This window comes from Ornithorhynchus anatinus, chromosome 17, assembly GCF_004115215.2.
Source record: "Ornithorhynchus anatinus isolate Pmale09 chromosome 17, mOrnAna1.pri.v4, whole genome shotgun sequence".
Lineage (NCBI taxonomy): Eukaryota > Metazoa > Chordata > Mammalia > Monotremata > Ornithorhynchidae > Ornithorhynchus > Ornithorhynchus anatinus.
Genome location: NC_041744.1, coordinates 21,625,588 through 21,641,940, shown reverse-complemented (window position 1 = coordinate 21,641,940; position 16,353 = coordinate 21,625,588). Strand labels below are relative to the sequence as shown.

Here is a 16,353-nt window from a genome sequence, read left to right as displayed (position 1 = left end):
TTCCACTGCGTTAATCCAGGTTTTTAAGAAACAGTGTGGCCTAGCAGCAAGAGCCAGGGCCTGGGTTCTAATCCCGGCTCTGGTGCTTGCCTGCGTGTGATCCTGATCGAGTCACTTTGCTTCTCTCGGCCTCAGTTTCCTCATCTGTGTGAATTCAGTACTTGTTTTTCCATCTACTTAAAACCGTGAACCCAGGTCACAGACAGGGACTGTGTCCGACCTGAATATTTACCCCAGCACTTAGTACAGTGCTTGGCACATAGTGCTTTAACCAATACCACTACTTAGCAACATTATTATTATCCATAGCGCCCACCAGGGAGTGTGTAATTGCCCGGGGAGTGGAAATGGGAGGATGGTAAATGTCCCCAGAATGATCTCGGGTGGGAATTAGATCCTTCGAATGGGAGTCAGTAAATCCGAGTTCTTGCCCCTAAGAACCAGTGGCTCTCCAGAAACAATCCAATCACATCGCTCCGGTCCTCCATTTGCTACGAGCTGAGCCGAGTGGCTCCTTGGGGCGTCTCGCTCTGCGAGTTAACTCCAAAATGCAACCTTATCCCAAAAGCAGCCTGGGTAAATTCCCTTCTCCAATACCTTGCTGAGCTTGCCGAGGGAAGAGATGAGGTCAGCCCACTCGCTCGACGACTCAAAATTCCTCAAAGCTTTCTCAATCACCGAAGAGTAATTCCGGTACCGGTAGTCTCCAAGCAGCTCCTGCTCTTCTGGCTCCATCTCGCATTCTCAAAGGAGAATGGGGCGGGAGGGGAGAGCTAAGGGAAAGGAACAGAGCAGAGATTACGGCTGACCCTCTTACAGACCACTTTGCACCAAAAGCACAAAACCCACAGTCAGGATAAACAGCCCCTCATAAGTAAGACTGTTCGTTAGGAGTCTACTCCGAGTCCAGTGATTAGATCAGGATAAGTATTATTTGGGTTGGGGGGAAATTGTTAATTTTCCATTCTACCATCAAAGCCAGGTTATTTTTAAGAGAACGGTTACAAATGTATATCACGGCTAGTTCTCCGCTACAGTTCCTCAACGGACCGTAGCCTCCTTGAAAGCAGGGATCATGTCTACCTATATTTTGTATTCTACCAAGAGCTTAAAATAGCGCTCTGTACACAGTGAACACTCAATAAATACCACCGATTGAAAATAAACAGTTCCTGTCCCTACAGTCAATGAGAAAGAACATACGGGGCAATAATCCATGTGTGTGTTTGCACACATACCACAGCTCCTGAATGAGAGGAGGCAGAGCGAGGATTTACCAGTAAGATGCTTGGCTATAAACTATCAGCCGGTTTCCCTTAATAGCTATTGTCAGGATGCACCATGCAGGTGACTAAATTTTTGCACATTAAAGGTCCAGGTATTTTAACATCTTTGCTCTGCTTCACTCTACAACATTTCCCCCTTAAAGTGCCTTTAGAGAGGGCATGTGCTCGGGCAATGATAAATAATCATACCCATCCAGGCAGGTGCTGTGCCAAACAGGAATGTTTCCCTGAGTCCCCAGTCAAAACTTCTTTTCATCCGGAGGAAAAGGCAAAACACAACAAATCAAAGTCAACAAAAAGTTCAGTTCTAATCCGCCCTCCTGCCGTCTCTCACCTGATTCTTTCAGCCCTCCTCATCCCAGGCTGGTTTATATCCCCGGACAGCTGGATTCCTTCCTCTCGCTCAAATCAGGTCCGAGAACTAGGAATCCAGTACTTGGAACAGTGATTGACACACAGTAAGCGCTTACCAAATTCCCTAATCATTGTATTATAATTATTGAGATGTTCCAAAGCTTCCCCGGCAAACCCTGCCAAGTTAACTTCGAGCGACCTGACTCGCTTGTAAGTGGCTGTTCACCACGCATCTCCTCACCTGTAAAATGGGGATGAAATACCTGTTCTCCCTCGTACTTGGACTATGAGCCCTATATGTGGCGGGGACTGGGTCATCTAATTATCGCATATCTACCCCGGCACTCAATATAGTCCTTGACACATAGTCAGGACTTACATACCTGAATTATTATTATTGTCTTTTCTTGTGGTAGGCTCTCCAATCCCCTAGTCTCCCGTGACAGAACATGTCTGCCTTGACCATCGATCCCAAAAACATGTCTGCATCCAACTCTCAATTCCTACTTTCACTGTCAGGGAGAGGAGGAAAAACCTGATTTCAAGAGATTGTTCCCCTTTTTCCTAACACGAGAACCCTGGGGCTCACCCGTTCTGGTCGTTTATTTTTCACCCAAGTCAATTACCTGTAATGGTGCTGTTTTGGTATTTGTTGAGCATTTACCATGGGCCCAGCACTGGGTTCTAATCCCGACCATGCCACTTCTCTGATGTGGGACCCTGGGCAAATCACTTAAATACCATCAAAAAAGGGTAAGCACTTTCTTACATGTCAAACATCGTTCTAAGTATTGGGGTACGGACAAATTAATTAGGTTGGACACAGGTCCCGCCCCACATGGGGCTGACAGTCTAAGCGTGGCTGAGTGGAAAGACCACAGGCCTGGGAGTCAGAGGAGCTGGGTTCTGAGTGCGGCTCCACCACACTGCCTGCTGTGTAACCTGGGGCAAGTCACTTAACTTCTTTGTGACTCAGTTACCTCATCTGTAAAATAAGGATTCAATACCTGTTCACTTCTCTACTTAGATTACTTAGAACAGGAACTGTGTCCCATCTGATTATCCTGTATTTCTCCAGTGCTTAGAACAGTGTTTGACACATAGTAAGCACTTACATGCCAGAATTCTTCTTTCTGTTATTATTATTAAGTAGGAGGGAGAACTTCGCAGTGAAGTTTCTTCATCTGTGAAAGGGGGGATTATGACCGTGAGCCCTATGAGACACATGGACTGTGTCCAACTTGATTATTTAATATCTACCCCAGGTGTCAAAACACCACCTGGCCCACAGTAAGCACTCAATAAATATGATCGGACACTGAGAGAGAGAGAGAGAGAGAGAGGGACCGGGTTACTTTTTATGAGTTCTTAGCAGGTAATGTTTAAAGAAATACTGCTCCAGGAGTACACAGGTCCGGGAATCTGGACAACTCACCTGCTGTGTGAACTCGGTCAACTCCCTTAACTTCTCTGTGCCTCAGTTTCCTCATCTGTAAAAAGAAGATTCAATACCTTTTCTTCCTCCCCTTTAGACTGTCAAGCCCATGTGGGACAGGGGCTGGGACTGATCTGATTGCACTGTATCTCCCCCACGGCTTAGTACGGTGCTTGGTATAAAGTAAGTCCTTGCCAAATACTGAAATTATCATTAATACTATTATTGCTGCTCTTCTGGATCCTTTTGCAAACTGGCCAGGATGCCTTTCCCTGGAAAGAAACTTCTGCCATGTTAAAACCAATTCAGAAGTAGAGCGAGCAACCCGCTGTTCAGAACAGAAAGCGGAGGGTGTGACCCGTCTGGTCCATCATCTGATTGGATTTTTCCCAGCTCTGTTTAGCCATCCCTCAGCCAAACCCGCTCGTCATCTTTTTTTCTTTTTTAGTAAGCAGTATTCAGAGGCAAGGCGGCTTCAACCGTTTTCCGCAGCATGCCTCTCCCTGGGTTTAAATCAAGAACATTCGAGTCCACTATGGCCCGGAGTTTTTGTGCCGGTTGGATATTGGGGTCACCATCAATTGAGAAAAAAATGAAGTGGGGATGAACGTGTATCGCTCTAATGTGAATCAGGGCCTGGGAGCCACTAAAACCCACCCACAGCCCACCTCCCCGGCTTCCCCGGGCTCAGAGTCGGTTGTCACACTTGGATGGATGGAGAGGTTGAGGTTGGAGCATTAAAACCAACCAGCCGAATGCTGATGGGGCTGTTTTATCTGCAACCCCTATCGCTTTTCTAATGAAGTCTTTCCTGAGATGGGCAGCAGTTTTCCACCAGGGCAGGGTGGGGTTACCAGTCCCAAGGCTTGCCAGAGGCCCCGAGGACACACACCTCTATAATAATAATGGCATTTGTAAAGCGCTTACTATGTGTCAAGCACTGTTATGAATCTAGGCTGTAAGTTCCTTGTGGGCGTGGGGTGTGCCTACCAACTCAACTGTGTTGTCTTCTCCCAAGTGCTTAGTACAGCGCTCTGCACATAGTAAGTGCGCTCAATCAATACCACTGAATTATTTATTTTTATTTCCACTTTGCTGCTCACTAGGGAATACTACTCCCTGGAGAGGGGGAAGGAGCTAGAATTCATTCAGTCAGTCGAATTTACTGAGCGCTTACTCTGTGCAGAGAACTGTGCTAAGCGCTTGGCAGAGTACAATATAACAATAAACAGATACATTCCCTACCCACAACTAGTTTTCTTGAGATAATAACTGTATTTGTAAAGCGCTTATTATGTGCCAGGCACTGTACTGAGCACTGGGGTGGACACAAGCAAATCAGGTTGGACACCGTCCCTGTCCCACCTGGGGCTCACGGTCTCGATCCCCATTTTACAGATGAGGTCACTGAGGCCCAGAGAAGTGAAGCGTCTTGTCCAAGGTCACACAGCAGACGAGTGGGGGAGCCGGGATGAGAACCCACGACCTTCTGACTCCCCAGGCCCCCCCTATACTGTAACCTCGTTGACGGCAGGGAATGCATCTGTTTATTTTGTCTTCTCCCGAGCGCTTAGTACAGTCCTTTTCACCCAGTAAGTGCCCACTAACTACGATTAGTGGTTTACGATCAGTGGTCTACGATTAGAAGTACCACCATCTTCAAGCGACTTTCCCAAGGCCATGCAGGGAACAGGTGTCAGAGGTGGGATTTGAAGCCGGGACCCCCCAGCCGTCACCCCGTGGGCACTGTATATCGATGTCTCTCCCTCCCCACCCCCACGAGCTGTCTCTGTCTCTATGATTTTATTGATCAATTTTGATGGTATCGATCGATTTTGATACTACTTGTTTTGCACCCCCCTTCTAGACTGTGAGCCCTCGGGGGGAGGGATGGTCTCTCTTTACTGCTGAATTGTACTTTCGCTTAGTCCAGTGCTTTGCACACAGGTTGCGCTCAATCAATGCGATAGAATGAATGAATTCCAAGCGTTTAGTCCAGCGCTCTGCACACAGTAAGGGCTCAATAGATACGACTGAATGAATTAATTTCCCAGGGCCTAGTCCAGTGCTCTGCACACAGTAAGCGCTCAATCAATACGATGGGATGAATGAATAAATTCCACACGCTTAGTCCAGTGCTCTGCGCACAGTAAGCGCTCAATCAATACGATGGAATGAATAAATTCCACACGCTTAGTCCAGTGCTCTGCGCACAGTAAGCGCTCAATCAATACGATGGAATGAATGAATGAATTCCAAGCGCCCAGCCCAGTGCTCTGCACACTGGAAGCCCTCAATCAATACGACTGAATGCACGAATGAATGAATGTCTCCGGCGGCGGCTGCTGCTGCTGCACTGCAGCAGAGCGCACAGCACAGCGCACAGCACAGGGCCGGGCGGGGCGACGAGGGGCAATGGGGAGCGGGAAGGAGGATGGATGGAGGAGGAGGATGGAGGAGGGGGAGGGGGTCACCTACCAGACCTGAGGCGTCGGGGCCGGCTCGCCGCCTGCTGTCGGTGGGTGGCAGGCCGAGGGCCGGGCGGGGCGGGGGCCGAGCCGGAGGAAAAAAGAGGACGGGGAGGAAGGGGAGGAAGGAGGGAGAGGAGGGAGAGGAGGGAGGGAGAGGAAGGAGGAGAGAGAGGAAGAGGAGGCAGGAGAGGAGGGAGAGAGAGGTGGGAGAGAAACGAAGGAGGGAGAGAAAGGAGAGGCGGGAGGAAGGAGGGAGAGGAGGCAGGAGAGGCGGGAGAGGATGGAGAGGAAGGAGGGAGAGGAGGGAGAGGAAGGAAGGAGGGAGAGGAGGGAGAGGAAGGAAGGAGGGAGAGGCAGGAGAGGCAGGAGAGGCAGGAGAGGCAGGAGAGGCAGGAGAGGAAGGAGGGAGAGGAGGCAGGAGAGGAGAGAAAGGAAGGAGGGAGAGGAAGGAGAGGAAGGAGGGCTAGGAGATAGGAAAGGAGGGAAAGGAAGGAGGGAGAGGAAGGAGGGAGATAAGAGAGGAGGGAGAGGAGGGACAGAAAGGAGAGGAAGGAGGGAGAGGAGACAGAGGATGGAGAGCAAGGGGAGGGAGAGAGAGAGGAGAGAGGCAGGAGGAGCGGGGATCCGCGTCCTTTTCTCTCGAGGCCGGCCGGCCGGCCGACCGACCGACCGGCAGCCAGGCAGGCAAGGCAGGCAGGCAAGGCAGGCAGGCAAGTCGGCCGCCTCCACTACCGCTGCCGCCGCCGCCACCGCCGAGGACGAGGGCGACGTCACCGGCCGGGGGCGGGGCCCGGGACCACGCCCCCCCGGGCCCCCGCCCCCACCCCCCCCGGGCCCCGCCCCCACCCCCCCCGGGGCCCCCGCCCCCAGCCCCCCCCCCCCCCCCGGCCCATCACAGGTTCCCGCCCCCCATCCACCCCCCTCCGCCTCGCCGGGCCCCGCCCCCTGCCTCACATCATCACCATCATAATCAGAATGTCGGTATCAGTTAATGTTGGTATCTGTTAAGCGCTTACTATGTGCCCAGCACTGTTCTAAGCGCTGGGGGGGGGGGGGGGATAGAAGGTCATCAGGGTGGCCCACCTGCGGCCCGCCGTCTCCCTCCCCGTTTGACAGATGAGGGACCTGAAGCTCGGAGACGTGAAGCCACTCGCCCCAAGTCACACGACCGATAAGCGGCAGGGCCGGGATTAGAACCCAAGACCTCTGACTCCCGAGCTCGGGCTCTTTCCGCTAATAACGATAAAAATGATGGCATCTGTTAAGCGCTTACTACGTGCCCGGCGCCGGGGCGGATGCAGGGCGATCGGGTCGTCCCACGTGGGGCTCGCGGTCTTCATCCCCATTTTACAGATGGGGGGGACGGAGGTACGGAGAAGCGAAGCGACTCGCCCAAAGTCACCCGGCCGACAAGTGGCAGGGCCGGGATTAGAACCCAAGACCTCTGACTCCCGAGCCCGGGCTCTTTCCACTGAGCCACGTAGTTATAAAATAATGAGATTGGACCCGGTCCCTCTCCCGCCTGGGGTTCACAGTTCCGATCCCCATTTTACGGACGAGGGAACTGAGGCCCGGAGAAGCGAAGTGACTCGCCCGAGGTCACCCGGCGGACGGTGGCGGACCTGGGATTAGAACCCGGATCCTCTGATTCCTGGGTCCGAGCCCTTTCCCGTAGGCCGTGGGGCTTCCATCCTCCTTTCCACGCACCGACACCTTTCACCGTCGGCAGAGTCGTTTCCGAATGCGAAGCGCACTTTTCCCTGTGGCGATATAGAAGAATTGTACAATTGCAGGAATTCTTTTTATGTATTTATAGATACGCGACGCCTAGAATTGCACTGTTCCGGTCCCGGGGAATTCAAATCAAAGCTTTAAATCAAGCTTGCCTTTCTAAATCCCCCCAAACCCCAGCACATCACGGTGATTAGCGGCGATCGGCACCAATCCTTTCCTCCAACCGTATTTATAAAATACCCGCCTCCAAGAGACTTAAAATCACTCCGATCGGCCAATTGATCTACGCGTTTGCTCTGTGCAGAGCACTGTACTAAGCGCTTTCTAACAGAGCTGTTAGAAAATGATCACGTTTTATGTCCTTTCCAAGGCAGCGTAAAGGGGACACAAAAATGCCGGTTCTGTCGGGAAAGGTTTCTCCGTCTGACAAGTTTTCTTGCCAACTTCATTGAAAGACTGCTCATCCTCAGGACGGGTGTGTTTGTTTAACCCATTGACTACTTATTAAAAAGGGTAAGGCCCTTAGTTAGTAATGCATGTAAAGTAATTAGTCCAAATTAGATTTTCTCCATTTATAACCCAACAAATCTCAGAGTTGCCCCTGTCGGTCTCCCAAGAGCAGTCATGGGACCCAGAGGCAGACTGAGGTCCTGGTGCGATGAATAATAATAATAATAATGCTGGCATTTGTTAAGTGCTCACTATGTGCCAAACATCGTTCTAAGCGCTGGGGTAGATCCCGAGTCATCAGGTTGTCCCACGCAGGGCTCAGAGTCTTAATCCCCATTTGACAGAGGAGGTCACCGAAGCCCAGAGAAGTAAAATGACTTGCCCACAGTCACACAGCTAACACGTGGCAGAGCGGGATTAGAACCCATGACCTCTCAGCCTAGTTCACTGACTCGTATTTACCGAATGGAAAGAGTGCAGGCTTGGGAGTCGGAGGACGTGGGTTCTAATGCCGGTTCCTTCGCTCGTCTGCTGTGTGACCTTGGGCCAATCACTTCACTTCTCTGGGCCTCGGTCACCTCATCTGTAAAATGGGTTTTAATGGGCTGCGAGTCCCATGTGGGACAGGGACTGTGTCCCACCTGATTACCTTGTACCTACCCCAGCGCTTAGAACAGTGCTTGTCACATAGTAAGTGCTTAACAGATACCACAGTTATTATTATGCATAATAGAAAGCACAGATCCGGTAGTCAGAAGACCTGGATTCCAATCCCCACTGACCTCCCGACCAACGCGATACTTGGGGCAAGCCACCTGACTTTTCTGTGCCTCAGTTATCACATCTGTAAAATGGGGATTAAGACTGGGGGCCCAATATGGGACACGCGCCGTGTCCGACCTCATTCATTTATTCAAGCAGCGTGGCTCAGTGGAAAGAGCACGGGTTTAGGAGTCAGGGGTCATGGGCTCTAATCTCAGCACCTCCACCAGTCAGCTGTGTGACTTTGGACCAGTCACTTCACTTCTCTGGGCCTCAGTTACCTCATCTGTAAAATGGGGATGAAGACGCTGAGCCACACGTGGGACAACCGGATTACCGTCTATCTACCCCAGCATTTAGAACAGTGCGCGGCACACAGTGAGCGCTTAACAAATACCAACGTTATTATTATTATCTGATGGCGGTGTCAGCAGACCAAATGAGCTCAGAGGAATTTTAATCGTCTCCTTATGGTATGAAGTGCTTACCATGTGCCAAGCACTGCACTGAGCAACGGGGTAGATACCAGCTAATCAGGTCGGACACTGTCCATGTCCCACATGGGGCTCCCTGTGTGTCCTTGGGCAAATAACTTCTCTGTGCCTTAGTTTCCTCCTCTGTAAAATGAGGATTAAACCCTACTCCCTCCTGCTTAGACTTGTGAAATCCATATGGGGTAGGGATTGTGTCCAAGGGATGATCTTTTATCCACCCCAGCTCTCAGTACAGTGATTAGCCCATTTAACAAGTGCCAGCATTACTATGACAGCTGCGCTCCCAGATGGCTCTGGACAGACGGGCGGACCTCACAGACCGCACTCAGCCACGAAATGTGCCAGGGACTCGTTACCATCTGGGGGGTTTTCCGAGAGCGCGAGAAACAGAGAGAATGTAAGCTCGTTGTGGGCAGTGAATGTGTCTATTGTATACAGTACCCTCCCAAGTGCTTAGTACAGTGCTCTGCACTCATTAAGCGCTCAATAAATATAACTGAATGAATGGACGTGTACGAAAGAGTCTCTCATGGACAGGAGACTCGATCCATACAGCTCAAAGGAACAGTCTCAATCATCCAGAATCTCCACAAATCTGGATCCGATTCGGTTCCGGATGCGTGGATGTAAGTTTGTCGTCGTCAGGGAATGTGTCTGATTATTGCTACGCCGTACTCTCCCAAGCGTTTAGTATCGTGCTCTGCACACAGTAAGCGCTCAATAGATATGAAGGAATGGAATCGTGCCGGGCCCCGTTTACACCCGCTCACCTCTCCCCAGCCCCCTGTAGTCCCATCCGGCTCCCAAACCACCCCCTTCTAGACTTTGAGCTTGCTGTGGGCAGGGAATTTCACTTATTGATGAATTGTCCTTTCCCAAGCGCTTAGTACAGTGCTCCGCACACAGTAAGTGCTCAACAGATTGAATGAACCAACGAATGAATGACCGTCACCCTGTGGGCAGCTTCTCAATTTCTTTTATTTGAGGCATTCCAGCATGCCGAATAGGGTGCCTTTGTTAGCCGACAGTGAAAGAGAACTCTACCAAGCGGGCGGTGGAACTACGCTACGGATCTGTAGCTCGCTCCGGCCTTCTAACGGCCTTGGGAACGGGGAATCTCGAGGATTCAGGGAACCGGGCCGCTGCCTGGGCCTGTGGGGACGGAGTCCCCGACTCGGGTCACCAGGGTTGAACCGTTTTCTCACTGACGAACTGACCGTGAGGCTCAGTGGCGTCGGCGGGCAGGAGGGCCAGGTAGGTCGGGGTCTCGGCCCCTTCCTCCGGGCTCTTGGTAGCCTTAGGCCCCGCCATGTCGGTCCTGACCCACCCCGGGCAGCAGGCGTTCAGCAGGATCTTGTCCCCTCTCCTCTCCTCCGCCAGCCTGCGGGCGTGGATCCGGGACAGGACCGTGACGCCGATCTTGGTCACCCCGTACGCGGTGTTGGGCCAGCCCCGCTGCTCGTGCACCCCGTTCTTGGCGTCCTCCACGAACTTCCTCATGAGCCCCTCCAGCTCCTCTTCCGTGATGGTGTCGCTGCGGAAGGCCCGCTGGAGCTCCGGGCTGCACTTCCCCAGGGCCCTGACGCTCACTGAGCTCGACACGTTCACCACTCGGCCTGCGGCAAAGAAATCAGCCGCTGTTAGAGAAACGGCCTGACCCGGGGGCCGGTGGCCGGGGGGGGGGAAGAACGTGGGCCTGGGAGCATCTGGGGTCCGATCCGGTCTCCGCCACTACCCTGCCGGGGGCTCCGGGGTGACTCCTTTCGCTCCTCGGTGCCTCAGTTTCCTCATCCGTAAAATGGGGATTCGATAGCTGATCTCCCTCCCGCTTAGACTACGGGCCCAACGTGGACGAGCGAGGGGCTGTGTCCGAGCTGATTCATTCATTCAGTTGTATTTAATGAGTGCTTACTGGGTGCAGAACACTGTACTAAGCACTTGGAAAGTACAATTTGGCAACAGAGACAATCCCTACCCAAAAATGGGCTCACGGTCTAGAAGAATCGACCCCACCCCTTAGACCAGTGCTTGACACATAGTAAGTGCTTAACAAATACTCAAGTTATTATTATTATTGGTATTTACGGGGCATCTATTGACTGTGAAACACTGCTTAAGCCTTTGGAAGAGTGCACAAGAGAAATGATTCTGTTTTGCAGTAGCTGCTTTGTAATTTTTTTAATGGAATAATAATCATAATAATAATGGCAATTAAGCGCTTATTATGTGCCATGCACTGTTCAAAGCTCTAGGGTAGATACAAGGTAATCAGGTTGTCCCACGTGGGGCTCACAGTCTTCATCCCCATTTTCCAGATGAGGTCACTGAGGCACAGAGAAGTGTCTTGCCCAAGGTCACCCAGGAGACAAGAAGAGGAGCCCGGATTAGAACCCAGGTCCCCCTGACTCGGGTGAATCCCGTTTCAACAGCTCCAGCCGGCAGGCCTTTCAACCACCAGAAGCATCTCTAACGGTCATCGGGAGGGCTGCAGTCTCCTCGGGCAGCACTGCGGATTTGAGGATCGGCTCTGTATCTAAGTACAGAGCTTAGTATAGTGTTCTGCACACAGTGAGCGCTCAAAAAATACGACTGAATGAACGAAAACCTCGGGCACCGTTTCCCAGAAGGGCGACGGAGTCTGAGGCCCAAAGCCACCACGACCCCAGACAAACCAGCGGTCGCAGCTAACCAGTCGGGCACGCTTGCCAGTTGTGGCAAGAGAGATGGGAAACTCCTGGAGGGCAGGGTCTGAGCCATTTTTGGGGGGGAGTCCGCTGCGAGAACCAGGAAGAACGGAAGGTGCCCTAGGGTGCCATGGAGCCAGGAATTCCCAACCCCGTCGCTCCCAAAAACTTTTGCTCTTAGCATCGGCAGTCTTGTGGACACCCAGGGCCCGTCAGGAATTTAATCCTAGTAGTTTGTTAAGAGCTCACCTTGGGGCTTTATCAGTGGCAGGAGCACACTGCAGACATCCTTAGTGCCAAAGAAGTTGGTTTTCATCGTCACCTCCGCCTGGATGCCGAAGGGAGTCTGGTCGTTTACTTTTTAATAAGGGGAGAAAAAAACCACAACATCACAGAAACCTGAAACACACTCATCCGCAGCCAACTCTGGATTTCACGCACAACCGAGGGCCCCCGGCCTGCTTACGTTTCTCTTCGAGCGATCACCTTGAACAGGGCAGGGTTGAAAGGTGGAAAATGGCGAAATTATCCTTTTCCACGATTAGAGACAAAAGCTCGAGCCAGAGTTTCATTGGATTCTTTTTTTCCCCCCCTCTTATTGTACCTTGTACACAGGATCTGTTCTTTGGACTTTCAACCGAAATCCAGAAATTGGTATCCTCAAATACGTGAGACTAATTAGAGGCTTCGTAATGTAAACCGACTTTCGTGAAAGGGGATTGAATTTACCTACTAAGAATGGTCTATTCCAAGAGAAGAGATATTTAGGGTTTTTATCTGAGTTGACCTGATTTCTACCCTTGGGTTCATCTGTTGAAAATTTGGGAAAATTTCAAAGGAAGCCCCACGCTTCTCCCCGTCCCGACCCCACGCCAAATAAAACCCCAAATTGCTAAATTTTTGGTAAAGGCAACACTAATAAAACGGACTGAAGTCACTTTTTTGTGGTATTTGTTGAGCACTTAATGTGTGCCAGGTACTGTACTAAATGCTAAGGTAGATACGAGATAATCAGGTTGGGCTACTGCAAGTTCCAGGTGGGGCTGGCCATCTGAATCCCCATTTTCTAGATAATTGAGGCACAGAGAATTGAAGTGACCGGCTCAAAGCCACCCGGCACACAAGTGGAGGAACCGGAATTAGAACCCAGGTCCTTCTGACTCCCAGGCCCGTACTCTATCCACTAGACCAGGCCGCTTCTGAAGCTACGCTTTATGAAGGTACCCTAATTCTGCCTTGGTGGACTTCAGATACCATTGCGTAATTAAGCTGATCCTAACCCCTTAGTACAGTGCTCTGCGCATAATAAGCGCTCAATAAATACTACTGAATGAATATTGTCTATAGATTCCACGGCAGTCTATTTTGGAATGGGATATCCAGGTTTGGTTCTTTTTAGATAGGTCGATTTTCGTAAAATGGGAAGGGTTTTTTTTAAATAGTATTCGTTAAGCCCATATTATTATTAAGCGCTGGGGTAGATACAAATTAATCAGGTTGGACCCAGTCCATGTCCCACACGGGGCTCACAAAAAGCCCATGTCTTTTCAAATATGTCCATTTTTGTAAAATGGGAGGGTTTTTGCTTTTTTTAGAATATTTGTTAAGCGCTTACTATGTGCCAGGAACCGTTCTAAGCGCTGGGGCAGATGACGAGCTAATCAATTTGGACCCAGCCCACGTCCCACATGGGGCTCACAAAAAACGGCCATTTTCCAGAGTGTCCCTTTCCCCAACTCTGGAAGCAATCTGGAGTTGACCTGGGTGGCTGATGCACCATTGTTCTTTGTGGTGGTGTCAACATTCACCTCCAAACCAAGATTGGCCTTTTCTCCCGATACCGGAGTCCGCCGGCCTAAATTCTACAAATTTCTACCTTTGCTCTGCGGGTCAGCCCCTGTGCAAACTAAGGGGAGTGGGAAATGGCCATCGATTAACTTGGGAAGCCCCAAGTAGGTGTCCTGAAGGGCCCGGCCGAGCCCACTCGGTGAGACCGACGATAATAATGCTACCAACTGCGGTGTTCACGACGGTTTTACTCCGTACAAAAGTACTGTACTAAACCCTGGGGGAGTTCCAAGATAAACAGCGTGGCCTAGTGGATAGAACCCGGACCTGGGAAACAGAAGGACCTGGGTTCTAAACCCGGCCCCACCGCTTGTCTGCTGCGTGACCTTGGGCAGGTCACTTCACTTCTCTGTACCCCCGTTCCTTCGTTTGCAAAATGGGGGTGAGGACTGTGAGCCCCATTCGGGACATGGACTGTGTCCAACCTGATTAGCTTTCATCTACCCCAGAGTTTAGAACAGCGCTCGACACACAGTGAGTGCTTAACAAATACCCTCTTCGTGATTATTATTAGTGGACAGAGCACAGGCCTGGGAGTTAGAAGGACCTGGGTTCTAATCCCGACTCTGCCACCTGTCTGCTGCGGGGCCTCGGGCAAGTCACTTCTCTACGCCTCAGTTCCTTCATCTGTAAAATGGGGATGAAGACTACGGGCCCCACGTGGGATGTGGATTACGTCCAACCGGAATAACTCGTATCTACCCCAGGGCTTAGCCGGGCACGTAGCAAACCCTTAAGGGATACGAACTGCATGCCAAAAAAGTGCTCCCGAAGTACTTATGATTGTTTGCTTGCCGGCCCGTACCTTTGAAGGCGATGCCCGCGTTGTTGACCAGCACGTCCAGGCCCCCAAAGGTGTCCAGGAGGTAGTCCCTGAGCGTGCGGACGCTCTGCGGGTCGGTGATGTCCAGTTGGTGGAAGAGCGGGCTGAGGCCCTCCTCCTTCAGCACCTGCACGACCGCCTGGCCCTGGCCCGGGTCCCGGGCGGTCAGGATCACCGTCCCGGAGAACCGGCGCCCCAGGGCGCGCACGATGGCCAAGCCGATGCCCCTGTTGCCCCCGGTCACTAGCGCCACCCGACGGCTGACGGAAGAAGACATGGTCTCGTCTCGGGGTCGGAGGCTGCGAGACGGAGCGGGGGGAGAGACGAGAGAGGCGGGGTTAGTCTGGGCCGGGGTCTCCGGCCCCCTACCTCGGCAGCCAGAACCCTGGAAAACGGCAATAACAACAATCACGGTATTCGTTTAGCACTTACTATGTGTCAGGCACTGCTCTAAACGCTGGGGTGGATACAAGGTAATCAGGTCGGACCCGATCCCCGTCCCGCGTGGGGCTCAAACTCTTAATCCCCTTTTACAGATGAGGTAACTGAGGCACAGAGAAGTGAAGTGGCCTGCCCAAGGTCACACAGCAGACAAGTGACGGAGGCGGGATCAGAACCCACATCCTCTGACTCCCAAGCCCGGGCTCTTGCCACTAGTCCACGTTGCTCTCTTCATTTGTAAAATGGAGATTGACACTGTGAGTCCCGCAGGGGACAGGGACTGAGTCCAACCCCATTTGCTGGTGATGATGACCTTGTACCTACCCCAGCGCTTAAAACAGTGCTTGGCACATAGTAAGTGCTTAGCAAATACCAGCATTATTATTATGATTATTTATTACTCTGTTCTATTAATGATGTGTCTCTGCCACTTGTCAGCTGTGTGACTGTGGGCAAGTCACTTCACTTCTCTGTGCCTCAGTTACCTCATCTGTAAAATCGTGGCTCAGTGAAAAGAGCCCGGGCTGGGGCGTCGGAGGTCATGGGTTTGAATCCCGGCTCCGCCACTCGTCAGCTGTGTGACTTTGGGCAAGTCCCTTCACTTCGGGCAAGTCCCTTCACTTCTCGGTGCCTCAGTTACCTCATCTGTAAAATGGGGGTTAACTGTGCGCCTCATGTGGGACGACCTGATGACCCTGGATCTACTCCAGCGCTTAGAACGGTGCTCTGCACACAGTAAGCGCTTAAATACCAACATTATTATTAAAATGGGGATTAAGACTGTGAGCCCCACGTGGGACAACCTGATTCCCCTGTGTCTACCCCAGCGCTCTGCATAGAGTAAGCGCTTAACAAATACCAACATTATTATATCTATAATTCTATTTATCTAATTTGAGGGTTATTGACCCCGTCTCCTTGTTTTGCTGTCTGTCTCTCCCATTTAGACTTTGAGCCCGTCGTTGGGCAGGGATGGTCTCTGCTGCCGCACTGCACTTTCCAAGCGCTCAGTACAGTGCTCTGCACCCAGGGAGCGCTCAATAAATAGAACTGAATGAATGAAAGGTCACCGCAACAATAAAGAGAGACACATCTCTGCTCACACCGGGCTCCAAGGCGGGGACGCAGATATCAAAACAAGTAAGAAACAGATATCAAAACAGAAATAAACAGAATTAGAGAGAGACACTTCTGGCAACACGCTGTGCCCCCACCCAACCCCCGCTTATTGCATGCATTCATTCATTCATTCACTCATTCATTCATGCGCATTAATTGAGCGCCTCCCCCGTGCGGAACACTGTACTAAGCGCTCGGGAGAGGACACTCCGCCAACAATTCATTCAATCGCATTGATCGCCTTCGCGCCCGATAATAATGAAAAACGACTCTGCGCCAAACCCTGCTCTAAGCGCTGGGGTTGCTCCAAGGTGAGCAGGTGGGGTTCCCAGGCTTCCTCCCCATTTTACAGATTAGGTAATCGAGGCAGAGAAAGGGAAATGACTTGCCCAAGGTCACCCTGCAGAGAAGTGGCGGTGGCAGGATTAGAATCCAGGCCCTGCGACTCCCAA

The 16,353-nt window shown here is 51.6% G+C and overlaps 2 protein-coding genes across 6 annotated transcripts in view; both read right to left on the bottom strand.

The window, feature by feature from the left end:
- The window catches only part of DOP1B (DOP1 leucine zipper like protein B), a 58,598-nt gene extending 52,921 nt beyond the window's left edge, over positions 1–5,677 (bottom strand). For 2 of the 4 annotated variants that reach the window (XM_029082207.1, XM_029082204.2), the window contains exons 1-2: positions 5,554–5,677; positions 598–773 (exon numbers count right to left, since the gene is read on the bottom strand). In XM_029082207.1, the coding sequence (XP_028938040.1) occupies positions 598–735 (138 nt within the window). In that variant the 5' untranslated portion in view covers positions 736–773; positions 5,554–5,677. Of the gene's footprint in view, positions 1–597; positions 774–3,075; positions 3,108–5,553 lie in introns of those variants that run through there. The other 2 variants (XM_007669734.3, XM_039914463.1) reach the window with 2 other exon arrangements.
- A 4,268-nt stretch (positions 5,678–9,945) lies between these two features.
- LOC100081857 (carbonyl reductase [NADPH] 1) lies at positions 9,946–16,325 on the bottom strand. 2 transcript variants are annotated; one of them, XM_007669736.2, is made up of 4 exons: positions 16,291–16,325; positions 14,324–14,640; positions 11,920–12,027; positions 9,946–10,602 (listed from the first exon to the last, which is right to left on the bottom strand). In XM_007669736.2, the coding sequence occupies exons 2-4, from the start codon at positions 14,616–14,618 to the stop codon at positions 10,166–10,168; spliced, it is 840 nt and encodes a 279-aa protein (XP_007667926.1). In that variant the 5' UTR covers positions 14,619–14,640; positions 16,291–16,325; the 3' UTR covers positions 9,946–10,165. The 2 variants fall into 2 exon arrangements, with proteins under 2 accessions (XP_007667926.1, XP_001512599.2); XM_001512549.4 differs by lacking the exon at positions 16,291–16,325 and adding an exon at positions 14,774–14,802.
- Between the last annotated feature and the right edge of the window lie 28 nt (positions 16,326–16,353).